Below are 17427 nucleotides of genomic sequence, written 5' to 3'. Positions count from 1 at the left end.
TCTGAAAATGGATTTGATAATTTTGGCCAATCTTGTAAACACCATGTAACTACAAGACTATACATACTACAACTATAAATTTACTAAGTACATCTTCATGAAATCTGACAAACTTTTAGTAAACACTACAAGACTGTTTTATACAAAAAATCTGATTTTTTTTCAAGTAAGCATTTCCAGTAAAGATTTGTTTGTGAATTACAAAGTCTTTACTGATTCAGGTGATTTTTATATTAAAACAAAAATGTATTTTTTTCTTATCTTCTATTTTTCATATTTTATTTACATAATCTCTGGAACCTATTAAATAAATATCAAAAGTTTTTTTTCTACTAAAATTTATATTTTATCTGTTATTTTTTCTAACCCTTACAAGGTACACAGGCTCAATCCATTTGACTGACTTTGTAAATTACCACATCAAAGATACAAAATAAATTAAAACTACTCTGGTTTTCCTTCTAGGATGACTGTAAATTGTAATAGAAAGTTACAGTTACTTATACTAAAATCTTCAACCTTCTAACCCTTTGTTACTGATTTCATTTAATTTTGTTGTTTTACTGTTCTTTTAACCATGTGTTTACTAAATTAGTGTAACAAAGCAAGAAACCATCCAGTGAGAGCATAGTGAAAGTAACACGAGTAGGTCATATGCATTCCTTGTAAATAGATTTTGTTTACCTTAATTTTTTTATGTAACCTAACAGGTTTCTAATTTTTACATTTGAGTTCCTTTTATAAAAATAAAAAAATATAATTAGTAATTACATGTGGGTTTGTACTTTTTTTTTAGTTTAAATCTGGATAAAAGTTTATCCTAATTTTTGGTAGGGTGTTAGTATTTTATTAAATTCTTAAGTATTTCAAATATTCACATTAAAATGCAAAATAACACAAAAATAATACAATGTCCTATAACTATTCTAATTTAACTTGTTTCCCACTTAAGCTAAAGTGATTTAAAATAATTCCATTGGAGGTTTGAGATGACTAAAAAATATTGAAGAATGAAACTGTAATCCAAATAATTCAAAACCTGTCACTGGATCAAAAAATTTTTGCAGGAAATTAGATACATTAAAATCCTCTCTTTCTGTTAGTTACAAATAATCCAACAACAGATACAAGAAAGAATTACTGACACTTTTTAAAGATGGGATGTGACAAGAAGATGTAGTATGTGGGTTCAATTTTCTGGTTTGTATCTCAGTAAAGCAAGAAGACTGGAGACCATAAGTTTAGATTGTGTCTTAGCAATCCCTATACTCTAAATATGTAACTTGTGTTAAAACTCAGAAACTGAAACATTGTTGGAAAGTATGTTTAAAATGGACAATTCAAAATTAAGAAGTGTCATGTAATGTATAGGAATTAAGACTGAATTTATTTAAGTATTTCCTTTTTAAATTAAAATTTAAATTATAAACTAAGTTTTTATGTCAGTGTTATCAGAAAAGATTAATAATGAAGTATATGAGCTAAATTTAGAATATAAATATTTAGAAAAGCCATGGCATGCACTTTAACCTTCACACATATCCAGAGAGTTAATGGATTCCAGTTCCACTGCCAATTGGAAAGTTTCCTTTAAAGAAATACACCTAATTTGCTTTATCCTAATTCTTATATCCTAATCTGTTACATGTATAAATTAGTTACATTCCAAAGAACATATCATTTCATGTGAAGTGTCCAGGTTAAGATAACTGTTTAAGCCTTTCTGAATCTTCTGCAAGTTCAGCCAAAGTGTTTTTTTCCCCTTCATATCCTGTCCTAGAAGTTTTCTCTGGATGTTTCTTACGTGTCACTCCAAACCTGATGGATAAAGCAGCTACCAATCCTTGTTAGCTATTATGACTTTCAGCTGGAAGGCTACTTAATACTGTTTAAGATAGTTCTATTAAACTGACAGCAACATATAGTTTGTTGTTATTCTACACCCATTTACTCTGGAAGTTATTTCAAAATATAAGCCTTCTATGGTACCTTTTCATCAGAGACCACTACTTTCTCAATCAGGTGATGTTGCTTAATTGTCCAACTAAATTCTGCAATAAGATGTGAAAGTAACATGGCTTAAATTGTGAAGAAAGGTCCTGTTGTAACAGAGGGCACGAAGCTAGTGGTAGTATGTGTAAATCAAACAAATTCTTCTGTTATAAATTTTGTAGTGGATGGCATTTTAGACTGGAATTCTTTGACAGATGAAAAAAAATTACAGAGGCAGGCTTTGCTTTTCCATTTATCAAACATTCTACCAAACATTTTATCATTTATTTATTTCTATACCTATTTGATTTTGTCATTACAACATTGCATTTTCACTGGTGTTTTTCTCTAGTTAGATCTTACTTCTGTAATCATTCTGTGTACATTTTCAATAGCTTCATAGATTTTTTTTCTATTAGATTTGTTTTCATTAATTCCTCTTTAAGTACTATTCTTTCATAACACTTTCCATAAATTCTCCATCTCTCTTCTTGCCTCTGTTGCTATCATATTGAAGTTGAGTTAAAGTTGTTTTATTTTCACCAACATATTTTGATACAAATGTTGTAGTGTATTCTATCATTGTTGAGGTTCTTTTGGATTAATTAGTACAAATAATGCATGAACAGTACTGCAACAATAACACATTAATTTCTGTAATAATGTTTGTTACAAGCAGTTCACTTGTAGGCAGTGTGACAGCTAGAGCAAATGTCCCAAGTTTGGGTCATAAATCTGGGGTCTTCAATAAAGAGGCAAAATTTGTGATTTTTAAATATTAAATTTGGTGAATTTATAATTCATTAAAAAATATATATATAATTACCAATATCATTTAAAAAAGTTTGCTAACAGGTGGAAGTCCTAAAGTGAAAAAGATGTTTGCTACCTGACAAGTCCACACATTCTACTTTTCATTTTCTCTTAGTTCTCTGCATTTGGTTAAATACGTTTATAGATATAAAACTGGTTTTGCTACACCACTGAAAATACTGTACTTAAATAGCACCATTTGGTATATTAGCGATTTTGTAAAACCATTCAACAGTATTTCATTCAATTTCCCATAAAGATTTTTGGTTTGTTTTTGAGAGGGCCTAAACATTTCTTTTTTTCCTGGTCCTGAAAATATCTCTTGGGGTAAGAGGCCTTAACTACAAATACAATAATGATAACTAACTTATTCATGAACTTACATATACGACTCTTCAGTTAACTGATCAACAAACTAAATAGATGTAAAAACTTTCACTACTAACACTGAACTGAATCACTTATTGAATACTTTACTATACAGCCATTACAACATTATAAGTAAATGTGACATTGTTTGCCACTTCAAAACACTTTAACATCTCGAACAGTGCAGATAGCAAAGAAATGCTCTGAACTAGAGAAAATTTGGATACACAAGTTTCAGTCACCATATTATTCAATATTATTATTTTTACATTATGGTAAAAACCATATGTTTTTACATACTCCATAGAACTTCTTGAATACTAACTTTTATGTACCCTCTAGAAAATGTCTAAATTAAAAAATTGAAACTATAGCTTATAACAAATACTAACAAAAAAACAAAAAACTATAATTCTCAAACACTATTTTCCTCAAAATGAATTGTAAATTTTTGTCAAATTTCAATGTTCTTGGTTTCAACTTCACCTTCTTGTGATGTAGTATATAGTTAATTCAACAATAGTTCAAAAAAGATAAAATATACAATTTAAACTTTCTGTTGATAGATGAATTTTATAGTGGTCTCATGTCAAAAGCATAGATTACAAGTCACTGCCTTCTTACAAAAAAGAAAAATGTTTAGCAATGAGTGTAAAAACAATTAGTAATATTAGTGCTTACCTAGAACAGCCATGCAATAATTTGACAACAGATATTTTTGTACCACTTTGTATTCTATAAACCTTTTATTATTACCTTTTTGAAATCTTTATCACTTTCTTCAGCTAGACTGCCTGTGCTGCTGCTTAGAGAGCCTTGACCAAGACGATCAGAGGCCCGTGATGTTTCTGAGTGGCCACTATCCCATTGTTGTCCAGCTGATCCATAACGAGATTTTTGCAATTCAGACAATGTCTGTAATTCAAGTATTTAGGTTAATTTTCTAATCATTATAACATAAAAAGTTTACTTACAGTTTGGTCAACATTACTTCATTATTGTTTAGATAAAATCATTTAAACAAACACTCATAATAAATTATCAACATAATAATCAGGAAAAATGTTTTCAATAACACAATTTTTCTCTTAAAAGACTAGTAAAATTTTGAAATAGGATGAAAGTTCCTTCAAGCCTCTAATCATATCAAAAAACAGGCAAGACTATAGATTTGGTTTGTAATGACCAGTAAGGCTATGTATTTTGCTTAAAAAAAACCTAGAAGGTTATTAGTTTGGTTTCTGGAGGTTAACATTTTTCAGCACTGAAAATGTTTTTTTTTTAATATATACCTTCTCTCACATAATAGCTTTTCTTGGTTTTGTGCTGCTCTCTATATGCACATTTTTTTTTTTTACACACCACTAGGCCTTTAGTGTTTTACCTAAATTGGCATGTTCCCATGTGATATTGTTGTAGCATGCAAATAAGCATGCAACAAACCTCCACCAACAGGAGTGAAACACACCCTCTTAGCCCAGCTGACTCCTTTATATACTGATTGTGCAATCATCACTTTGATATTAGGAAAGAAAAGGTGCACTGAAAGTGGTAAGAATGGGCAGGAAGTAGAAGAAAGTATCTAATTTCTAATTACCTATCAGAAATATATATTCAGTGTTGGAAAATGTCAACTTTTGATAATGTACCTCACATCTGTTCATGTACTATCTTGAATCCCAACACTGAATTAGTGTTAGGATAAATACAAAAGTTACCTAGATGAGCCACCTTCGTTGTAAAGCATCTGAAGGAAAATCATGAAGTGTTATACTTTAAGCCATGAAAAAGTATAGGAGTACAACTGTGGGAGATTTCACCCCATCTGTACCAGGGTATACTCTTCACCCATATTGATTGTATGTGCTGCCAAGTTGAGTAGAAAACAAGCACAGTCCAAAATATGAGTATGGAATATCGATGTACTGAATGGTATAGTGGGGGTAGAGTGTATCAAACCATATGTAATGTGTCAGCCCCAGTTCAAAATAAGGATTCATCAGGTACTTTTATCTAATCCATGGTGGGAGGAGGGTCTTATCAACTACATGAGCAAGGGCTTATTTTGGGTGGTTCTGCACCTATTAAACACCAGACCATCCAGAAATTAATATGCAGGGAGAAGTAGAATGGAGGAAAGCCACACGGAAAGATGAACTGCACCTGGTGGGTTAACTCCTGTTGAAAACCAGGTAGCAATAGGAATTTCATTCCCTGATAGGATGAGGGTTTGAACTACTTACACCAACAAAACACCACTGCCCTATCTTTACTAGATACAACTGATCACACTCAGGAAGAAGGCTCCATGGTCTACTTCCTCAACAGCTAAGAACTGGTGAGTGGGAAGGATTCCTGCACTCCACTTGATGAAAGGGGATGAAAGCATGTTAGGGAGCCCAGAGGAGCAAATCACTTTAAGATAGTGTAATGGGTTATGCAAAACCCTACTTTTAAAAACAGGCCAGTTATAGTTTATCCAACAAGAATGATTTATGAAGGACAAGTTTGAGTATATAATACATTAGAAATATTATATATATTTAAACCAGCAAGTCTAAATCATACATTAATCACACTGGAAATAAGGTTGTGGATGACCAACATGCATTCTGACAGTGCTATGGCATTTTGAAAGCAGTAATGCTATTGAAAATCCATCACTTTTAGGAATAGTACTTAACTAAATATTCATAAATTCAGCTCATAAGGATGCAGTAAGAATCAGGGATTTAAAATTGCCAAGACAAGGGTATATCTTGTACTTAATGTCATTTGAAAATAAAGGAACATGAACCAACTTTGGGCATCACAACAATATAGAAAGAGGCCTGTAAAACATCTTACACTAGCCATAGAAGGCAAAGTGTAGCATCTTATAACAGAACTAAATGCATAAGCACAAATGTCAGTGATAAAACCTATCCACTTAAAAACCCAGGCAACAGTAATGTAGTACAATAAAAAGGATCTCCTTCTTAAATTAAGGTCAATAGGTTTCACTAGAAAACTGGATACTTTAAACAGCTGGAGAAGAAAATGGGTATTTATGCCATTCCATATGAAGACATACTGGGGAAGTCATCAGATGCAGCATATACGGATATTTGTGTGATCAGACTGATTAAATAAATACTAGAAAAGTATCACTACAGTATGTTAGAAGGCTTACAGAAAGCAACCGTCTTAAAATGGAACCACCTTCAACTGAAACTACACTATACAATCATCAAATAGAAAATGATTGGATGTGGCAACTGTGATTGTAACAATGTGGTGAGAATCCAAAACCAATTTACTATAATGTATTCGACCTCTATAAAGATTTGTGTTGATTTTAATAAATATAATGAGAACTAAAAATAGAACATTATGCTATAACATTTAATGGATTTGTTGGTTCATTTAGACTGTCTCATCCATTAAACTATTAAAAAAAAACAAAAAAATATTCAAAGTCAGTCCTTGTCATTCAAATATTTGTCAATCCTTATTTTAAACTATCTTACATTCACTGCTTTCATCATATCTCAGGCAACCCATTCCAAAGGTCAACAACCTCATTATAAAAATGAAATGTATCTTAGCTGAAGATGAATGCAACCCTGCCAAAACTTATGTATTTGCATTCCCTTGTCCTACCATGCTTCCTATTAAATATGCACAAAGATGATACATCAACACTATCAATTCTTTAACAATCTTAAACACCCCAGTCAGGATTCTAACTCTCTGTTGTTGTTTTTTTCCAAGAGTAAATAATTTCAGATCATAATCTATCCTCATTTGAGCAACCTTCCATCCCAGGTATTCCATTCTATAGAACACTTTAAATTTAAGCACTCAAGATGAACTCAAAATAGTTAGCTCCAGAAATACCAATTTTAAAGAAAAATGTTATAACTACTGTTGTTTTGAAGCTAAATATTATGGACATTGAAAATGGTGAAACCAATAAATGAAACATTTCACTATGATTGAAGTCAAATGAATTAAAAATAACTATATTTTCAAGCAATTTACCACATAAAAATTGGAGTTTACAGAAATTATAAAGTTTATAAATAATTATGAGCTTAGGACAAAAATTATGCTTGTACAAAACTTTAATCATCTTTATAGCTTAAATAAAAATTCATGCAAAATTTATTGAGATCAGTTTGATGAGTTTACATAAAATTAGACAATGGAAACAAAATAAACCTTTAAGAAATAAAAGAATGAATGAAAGTAAAGCTAATGAACCATATGGGCCAATATGTTTTCAAAAGTACATGCACAGACTAGCAAACCACTTTCATTTCATTCAAGCAACAAAATAAATCAGTTATCCTGAAAAGATGCTTGCCAAAACACTAAAAACAGAAACTTTAAACAGATTAATTCTGTGTGAAATTCAGTCACTTTAAATTCTAAGATTTTACGAGTGGAAGCAAAGCTGAATACATTATAACATGCCAACCAAACTACATCTGCCATGTCCAATTCTGATAAAGCCTTTTGCCCAGTACCAGGAATCATAGGGCCAGAGGGGATATGGCAGAAGTAATACTGGTCTAATGACTATATATTATAAACTTTCATGAACAATGACTATTATAGTGTGAACAAGATCAAAACTGTAACTATCACAAAGTTTGTACAAGTCATTTGTAGATTCGAATTTTATCGTAAGAATTAATAACACAATACCAATTATCTATTCCAGGGGTGGGCAAATTATTTTTCATAGTGGCCACAACTGTGGCTAATGAAATCAACGTTGGCAACACTTTAAAAAAAAAAAAAGTTATTTTAATCAAAATAATTACATTTCAACTAACCTTGAAGTTTCGTGAAATTTGGCTTAATATCTGTGCTCAATGAGCATCTTAGATCTGCCTCTAAATTTATGTCAGTAAGCCAAGACATGTATCTAGACTTGAAAAAATCTAGTGTAAACAATGTTGACTCACACACCCATGGGAATATAAAAATGGAAAATAATTTAGAAATTGCTATCTTTAAATTTGGAAGACTCTCATTTATCAGAATAGTAAGCCACATCTCTCTGATAGAACATTTCTGTTTACCTTTTATGTGTTCTATACTTTGCAGGGTAAGCATCTCATCTTCAAATCCACTTATCCAAAGACAAAAAAAATGTAATTTCCTTACTGAAAGTTCCTAAGCCAAATTAAAATGGATCATGCAAAAATTCAAATATCAATTTCAAATTTTTAAATTCAGAGAAACATGATTCAAATTTTTGAGATATATTTTTGATCCAGTTTACATAAAGATCATCTTTAGCATCAAAGAAATCATAGTCCTTACTATTCAACTTTGCAAAATGTGTCAAATCATTCTTTTGTAATTGTTCCACAAGGAGGTTTAAGCTTTAATTGAAATTCATGAATAGACTGTAATTGCTCGCTTATTATTTTACTTCTTCCCTGAATCTTCATATTCAAATTATTCAAGTGAGCCATTATGTCACACAGAAAGTGCAAATAACACTGTCATGACAAAGTTTCAATTTCAAAAAATTTTCAATCTTACCTTTTTCAACAAGATACTTTTTTATTTGAGGAAATAAGGAAGTAAATCATTCCAAGACCTTCCTCTACTTAACCACCTTACATTTGCAAAATCAGTAAGGTCATCAAAAGTACAGTCACTGCTTTTCTTCAAAGACTCAACAAACTGTTGACAGATAAGAGAGCTTCCACTTCTAATATAACTCACAATTTCAACAACATTGTCCATCAAATTTTCAATTCATCACTTTTAGACATCTGAGCACAAATTTTCCTGATGCAAAATGCAATGGAAATATGACAGCATGAAATTCACATTATTTTCAATTAAAACCTGCTTCAAAAGAGAAACAAAACCTAATTTCGCCCCAGTCATGACAGGAGCATCGTTTGTTTTCACAGAAACCAGTTTTTTAAAATTCAGATTGAATTTTTGTTGACATTTCAAGACATTTTCAAAGATGTTTTTTCACATGTTCAATCTCGTAATTCATGAAGGCCATCATTTCTTCCTTCATTTGAAGATCTGAAGTTACGTATCAAACCCAAAATATCAATTGTGCAGTGTCACTAACATCTGTTGAGTCATCTAGGGCTAAAGAAAAGTACAAACAGTCTTTTAGTTATTCAAGCAACTGATTTTCTGTCTTTCACTAACTCTAGCATTCTGCGAACAATTGTTCTTCGACTTAATTGCAAATTATTTACCTTTTGAAGAATATCATCTTTTATTTTTGAATCATAATTCTCCAAAAGAGTTTCGGACGACCACAATCAATATTTCTTTTACTAGATTAGCATCAAAAGATTATTTTTTTTAGCTAGAATCCCAGCTACTTTATAGGTAGCTAATATAACAAGTTCTATCAATGATAAAATTCTTTTTAGGCCTCCTTTTTGTTTATGAAATTGTGCTCTCAGACAGCATATTTCATTCATATGATTTTTGCTACCAACTGGAAATTTTACAGCAAATTTGTTGTGAAAATTGTTAAAGTGTTGCTTAAGGTTGTAGACTTTATTATTCCTAAAAACGTTGTTACACAAAAGACACACTGGATTATTATTTGCTTCAATCACTGCAAATTTCAACTCCCAACTTTCATCAAATTCTTGTTTCATGTTTTTCCAGTCACGCATCATTCTCTTTTGGACAGTAATGTTAGAATCAATTAAATTGTCTTTATTTTCTGAGTGTTCACCATCATCAGGATTCTTTCATTTTTGAATTATCCATATTATGGGATTAAAAATAAAATATTTAAACACTTGAAAGTTGAAAAATAAAAATATGTTTGCAAGCACATGTAAAACAACACACTCAATAACAAACATCTAAACTACATTGACGATACAAAATGGGCAGAGTCTGTGGCAGTGATGAAGCACGCAACATTAACAATGACGTGAGGCAGTGCAGTTGCCGATTACCAAATTTGCAATAAAAAATAAATGATGGAAAAAGTTGATTCCTAAACTAGAGTTGGCCACTCTGATCTATTCTGTAGTTAACATTAATTATTTATTTATTATTTTTATTTGGATTCACTTTATCATTCAGATGAACTGGTGAACTAGCAATTTAGTCTTCTTTTTCCAGAATAGATCAAGTAACCATAGTATGAACAAGAGAAAACCACATCAGCTATTCTGAGAATTTATGAGTGAAAGCAAAGAATGTGTAATAATATGTCAACTACACAACATTTGCTATATCCAGTGCCAATGAGGTTTTTTGCCCAATACCAGGGTTCATCAAGCTGGCCAGGATACAATAGATATAGTAGCAGATTAGGTAGTATTTATATTAACTTTCATAAAGAACAACTGTTATGTAAAAGTAAATTGTACCAAAACTGGGCATATAATTCAGTCAATGTTTAATAAGATAGAATATATGAATTTTATCATTTAAATTTTAATGGCATCATTTCACAATGGCAATGTTCTTATAATTACAGGCACTTTATAAAAATCTGAAATTAAAAAAAATTAATTTTCCCATACAGGCATATTTGCATGCAAGGAAATACATTTGGAATAAAATAATTATTGTTTCTGTGAGAGACTGTATAATGTCAGTCATTTTCTAAACATGCTCAAGGGTGTAATAACATAAAATCAATTAACTCTTTCAGAAGAATATGTGTACCAAATGCATTTTATTATCCATATAAATAAACGATTTTTTGGTATATTATATATAATAATAAATTGGCACAATGCCGTATGTCTTGTCATACTCAAAACTAATGCTGCTCAAAATTAAGTTTTTGTTGTTTTTTTAAAGCAGAAAAGAACATCAGCTTTATAATTACTATGAACCACACAGACCAGTAACCAAGAACCTGAATTTTCATGATATCCCTTCCTTTGGTATCACAAAATGAAGTGAGTATGATACTATAGCCTGATCTGCTGATTCCAAGAAGTGATAATATAGTTGCAGCTTTTTGAGAACAGCAGATTAGACGGATCAGAGCAACTTCTCTGACCAATATGCTTTTATTAAATCACATAATGTTATGACAAAAACTATTTATTATTACTGGTAATGCTTTCTAATACTGGTCACATTTTTAGCTAATTACAAATTTTGCTAACATCCTGTAGCCAATGACAGTGTAATAAAAGATAGCATACATAGATAAGTTCATAGATAATACCTGCAAAAACACTGGATTTATTAAAATGTAATTTATTTAGATATATCACATTTCTTTAGCTAAATTAAATATATTTCTACAATAATTTACTTGAGAAAAAGTCAAACTGATGAGATAGTTTTGAGATGAAACCTTAACCTTCTGTGCACAGTATCTAAGACTAAAATAACAGACTTGGTATCTCATTTCTTATGCTATAAAATTACTAACATTTTTCACATTACAAACCCCAGAGTACTAACTCTGATTTCTAGAATGAAGTGCTCTAAAAAGAAAAAAAGTGATCTGAAACTATGTGAACAAATATAATAATATCTACACAAGGTTGGCATAAGAGCAATGAGTCAATGAACAGCCTAAGAATAATCAAAATTTGTTTAGTTTATCAAGACATAACAGTTGATAATAAAAAATAACTGTAACATAGAACTCTAATATATCAATATTAGAATTGTTTACCATATATTAATTATTATAATTTAAATATATACTTTATACTGCCTAGTTTTACTGATATTTTAAGTATATTCCAACACAAATATTTTATAATTAAAATGGTGCATTAATGTGTTTATTCTTTTTCTCAAGAACAGTAAATTTTCTGCACTTTATCTAGTAAAATTATTCACTGTTCTGTTTAAAAACTTTTTAAAAAAGCCAGTAACTATTGCAATGTGACTACTGCTTTAAGAAAAAGTAACAATAAATTTATTATGCACTGTTAAGTCTTAGTGTTCATATAAACAATGTTTTTTCCAGTGTTTGACATATGTTTGAAACTGAAGCTCTCTTAATGTCAAATGTTTAAAAGAACCTTTCGAACTTAACACAAAAGGTGTTTTAAACATTTCTTGCCAACTTTCACAGTATTTGAAAATACAGGTTACCATTGATCTCACCATATTAAACAAATAAATAATGCCATGTAATATTTCATCTTTACAGGTCTCCAGTTTTGAGAACAATCAACACAAAAGTTACAAGTAAAAACAACTAAAATAGATTTGACTACAAAATAGCTGCAAAAACCACTATTACATGGAGTATAATAAACTGATCAAGAAAGAGCATACTGTATATTCATCACAGCTGTCTGAGCTTGAAGAGTTTCCTCCAGATATGGAATCTGAAGATTTAGAACTTGTAAGGGAACAGTCTTGAGATGGTAAGACAGAGTATTGTGATGAAGAAGAGTAGGGTGCAACCAGTGTTTTGTCCTTTCCCTCCACAATACGAGAAAACTTGGGTGACTGTGACTGGTAAGCAGAATCATAACCCTTGTATGATGAACTACCAGAGGATTCTCTGTGTAAACTGTGTCCAGAGGATGGTGTATCTAAATTTATGGATTGTGGGCTGTCTGTCCAATGGGATCCTGAGGTAGGTGAATCTCTGAAGTATGATCGTTGATTAGACGATGGAATTAAGCTTCCATAGGTCGCTGTGCCCCCATAATTTGGGGAATATTTTGAACCTGATCCATAAGAATAGCCACTGGCTGAATGAGAAGAACTCACAGAAGGCTTCCCATATGTATAGGAAGGTCCTTGTCTGTGACCACTAGTATATCCATAGGAACCATAAGGCATGATGTACCAAACTAGTTTAACTAAAGTATAATATAAAGTTTCAACTACTTACAGTGAAAATAATTCATTTCTAACAAACATTCAACTTCTTTTATCAAAAGATGCAAGAGGAGTTTCAACCTCCTACAAAAGATAAGAAACAAAGGATATTAATGTTTTATCTATTTATAGGAACAATTTATATGTTGGAAGTGGGTCATATCCATAATAAACGAATCTCAAGAAACAGTCCATCATCTCTGAATCCAAGATTAATCATCTTTCTTCAGCTCACTTCAAAAACTTACTACTTATGCTCCACACCTACTTTACATGGAATTATATTATATAATTTGAAGTTGATTCCAATAGTCTAATTACAAGTCCTGAGTATTCATTGTCATTCTGTTGAAGATGTTCTCTCTCTCTCTCTCTTCACACAATGAAGTGTTGCTCCAATGCTTCCTTTTTACTTTTAGTTATTTTTAGCACATTACTTGCAACAACTATCTTAAACTGTGCCAGCTTGTCTAAAGTTGAAATTGGCCAGAACAACTATGTTCTAACCCAGTAGGACTGCTATAATAGCTATTAATAGGTTTGTAAAAAAAGCATTCTTTTTTAATCAAGAAACTTTATTAGTTTTACATTCTTAAACTAATTTTATGAAAAAAAGAGAAATGAAAATAGCAGAGAATTAGATGATTTAAAATTCCAGTACCATCACCATGGTACTTCAGTGTTTTTAATGCTACACTGTATTCCCACTTGAAAGAAAACAAGCAAAATGAATAAAACAAAATTACACAATCAGTACTGAAAGTAACTGTGAAAAGTTACAAACCTCTGTTTATAGCCTGAATCCCCATCGTGTTTACCAAGTTTTAAATCTTCAAAAAGAAATAATGAAGAAAATACCATAAAACAAATATTATAATCATTGTCATCATATACATAAAGTATCTAAACATAAAAATATCCAATATTAATACAATGGATTAATATAAGAAAAGGTCAAATTTTACTCTATTTCAAAAACTATATATCATGCAATGAAAGTGAAAATTATCTTTATCATTCATACCTAAAACATGGTTTTGTTATATTTATCTACTGATTAATAATCAAGCATAAAGATGCAACACTTCAAAATTTATACATGAAATACAATATAAGTAGGTAGTTTAATACTCTTGTATTTCACACACTATGTATACAAATTCTTACAAGTTTTTAATTACAATACGTATAAAAAGACAACAGTACACACAGAAGATGCTAAACAGTGTGTGTGTAACTTTTATAAAGGACTGTGTGACAAGTGGATCAGACAAACACTGCAAAGGTTGTAAATTTATTAGAAGGAGCAGTCTCTAAGGTGATGTTAGCATGGACTCCAACTGATAAACCTCAAATGAAAAAATACAACAGTGGCTGGGAGTTCATTATGCAAGTGGTTGGGCAAAGTGCAATAAGTAGCACTGTGCAATGAAAGATAACAAAGGCCAGATATATTATTGGACACCAATAACTAGCATACAAAATATAGTAAACTGTGTAACAAAATTTTCCAACAATTTTGACAAGAAGAGTTGCTAATATTCTTCAATTAAAATTACACTTAATGATACTTAGTCTAAATTAGGAGTAACAGGTAAATCATATAAAACTTCTATGACCACTCTTGTCTTAGGTCACCAGTTGAGTATCCTCACTTAGTTGTGATTTTGGCCCTTAAGCCAAGAACATCTTATAAGGTTGGACCTGTTAGTGAATTTATTACAATTTACTTAGTAAGTATAAGTACAGAGATGAATTAAAATTAATGATGTATTAAAACTGTGTAATCTGTTTCTAGTTTTAAACTGTCACACTTTCCAAAAATAATCAAACCATGTTTCCACTTTGACATCTTTTAAATCTTTCCTACACAAACAGGTCAATGACATAATATACCCAGAATAATAAGTGTCCCAACTATGATTACTGAGACTGGGACTATTTTATTAATGTACTAAAATTTATAAGATCACATTAGCTTAGTTTATGGATACAGTCAATATGAATAGTAATATGATTTGTCAGATTTAAGCTACATGTGATTTTTGGAGGCTAACAATAATATATCTTTTAACATGTCCTGGAAGCATCATTGAAGTTCATGAAATACACAACTTTTTTCCCAGTTACTGTCTGTAAAATGAGATTCCCCAATCATTTTCAGGCAAAAATATGCAAAATATAAATTTCACTGATTTCTCCTGGTTACCCTGACCCATGGAAACCATGTAATTTTCAAGTTTTTTACATCATAAAGTACAAAACCATGTTCAGTTTTGGATTTTCCCAGTCCCTCAGGACTGAATGTTTGTTTTACAACTATGTTTAAAAGGAGGTGCATGAGAAAAACTACGATGGATACTCACCTTATAGCTTTAGCAATATCTATAGTATAAGAAACTCTGAAGGTCAAGGAGTAAACAAATCTAAAATGGGCAATTTGGCACAAACAAACAAACAAATTTGTGACAAGAATTTAGTATTCTTGTATTTAATATCTTCCAAGTCTCAAAATAATTTGGTTTGAAAAACAACTCAGGATTGTCAGAAACTTTGGCACATATTCAATTTTCAAGGTTATAATCATATTGTAAAACTGACCTACAAAGTGTAAATTTAATTAGTGTCCATTTTAACTACCATATATTATATGTGTGCATATATTATTATTAAATCATATATCTATTAAATATATAACAATAAATAGAACCATAACGAACAATGATTACTTATGATGTTATGTAATATTCTTCTACTTGGGAGATGTGGTCACTGATCCTGGCACTAAACCTCATTAATTCTTTCAAACTGAGGTGAAAAATTGTGCAAATTTTAAACATACATCTTAGAAGACAAACAATCATCATTCATCAGAATAAGATATCAAAAATACTCTAATGTATCTGGTTTTCTACATAAGGCATAAACAGGATGAGAAAATTCCCATTCAAAGCAATGGTTGTAGAAAACACACTTTAGGGTTTGCTAGTGAATTACAGCTTTACTCACAATAAAACTGATACACAATCATCATATTTGGATATTCCTCAGTCTGCTTTTATGTGTATTTAAGACAGGTGGGCAGAAGTAAAAAAGTGGGCTCAAAAGAATGAGGGGATGAGAGGGGTTTCTGAGGTACATTTGCCAAATATATTGATATCTCAGCAAATCAAGAAGTTGAGAGAGTATTACTTTATGTTATGGCTTGCCAATATGTTAAGTTTGAATTTATAATTTATCAGGCTCTGTTGACATTGTGTGGTAGAAGTAATAAAATGTAAGGTGAACAACTTGTAGCACAAATGTGTGAATATTGAGCAATTTCTTTTAATATTTGATTTTGAATTAATACATTTTATATCACACTTATATTTGATTTACTAACTGTTTTGATGTCAGTTGTTGACAGTCAATGATAATAAAGCAGTTTAATTAAATTTTGAATATAACTGTCAAAAGTTGTGACATGCACACACAGAACCCACCCATGTACACAGGTTTTGAGGTTTAAATTACTTTGCAAATAAAATAAATTGATATAAAGACACAAATATCTCCTGTGTGAAAACAACATAAATTTACACAGAAACAGATTTACTAAGAACATTAAAATAATTTAAGAGCCTTGAAATATCATTAAAGTCCATGTCACCAGGTCTGATAAAGCTCTATCTGATGATAGAATATATCACAGTAGCCCATGTGGTGGTGTAAAGCACACCACATTTCACTGCATGATTCCATTCATTGAATCTGGTAACATAACAAGTTTCTTCACAGAGAAGTGTAGAAACATCCATGCCATTCTTTAGCTGCTTGAAATACATGACAGTTTAATGGTGGGGGTATGACAGCAGGCCTCATCTGTTGGCCTTTTCCCAGATGGAGGTTCTTGTTGATAACATTTGATACTGTTGCCCGAGACATATGGATGGCTTTTACCATAGACTTTTATATTTGTTGATTCTCGTCTGTTACAAGATGCTGCATTCTGTTTAAAATGGCTGGGATAAGAATTATTTCAGTTTCTCTTTCAAGATAATCCTGGATCCCCAACTAATCCTTATTCCATGTTTTCAAATGCCATTAAGAATAAGATATATCTACATGTTGAAAAATTTAAATCCCCAAATTTAACGCATCTTTGTGAACATTGCACGAATATTTTGCTTAGGAAAGTGTTCTTACATACCTTTTCCAAAAGTTAACATTTTCTTACACTGACAATATATTCTGGATAAGTTCTTACCACTTATCACTCAAAGCTATTTTGATCCTGGACTGTCCTTTAAGCATTGTTAAAATGTTTTGCTAACAGTTCACCAGTATTTCATCCCCCATCAATTTCACACCATTTGAGAATAAATGCCAATCATGTGACTACCCTCCATTAATCATACTATACCCTTTATTCTAGCACTACTCGCTCCTTCTACTATT

The 17427-nt window shown here is 31.0% G+C and overlaps 1 protein-coding gene across 1 annotated transcript in view; it reads right to left on the bottom strand.

Moving 5' to 3' along the window:
- Positions 1 to 17427, bottom strand: part of LOC143231375 (protein phosphatase 1 regulatory subunit 12B-like) — a 120404-nt gene that overhangs the window by 19413 nt on the left and 83564 nt on the right. The window contains exons 20-22 of the mRNA XM_076465920.1: positions 15744 to 15795; positions 12433 to 12996; positions 3931 to 4089 (exon numbers count right to left, since the gene is read on the bottom strand). Of these exons, the coding sequence (XP_076322035.1) occupies positions 3931 to 4089; positions 12433 to 12996; positions 15744 to 15795 (775 nt within the window). The remainder of the gene's footprint in view (positions 1 to 3930; positions 4090 to 12432; positions 12997 to 15743; positions 15796 to 17427) is intronic.

The sequence above is a fragment of the Tachypleus tridentatus genome, chromosome 11, assembly GCF_004210375.1.
Source record: "Tachypleus tridentatus isolate NWPU-2018 chromosome 11, ASM421037v1, whole genome shotgun sequence".
Classification (NCBI taxonomy): domain Eukaryota; kingdom Metazoa; phylum Arthropoda; class Merostomata; order Xiphosura; family Limulidae; genus Tachypleus; species Tachypleus tridentatus.
The sequence above is the reverse complement of the archived record's forward strand: the minus strand, read 5'-3'. Positions and strand labels throughout refer to the sequence as shown.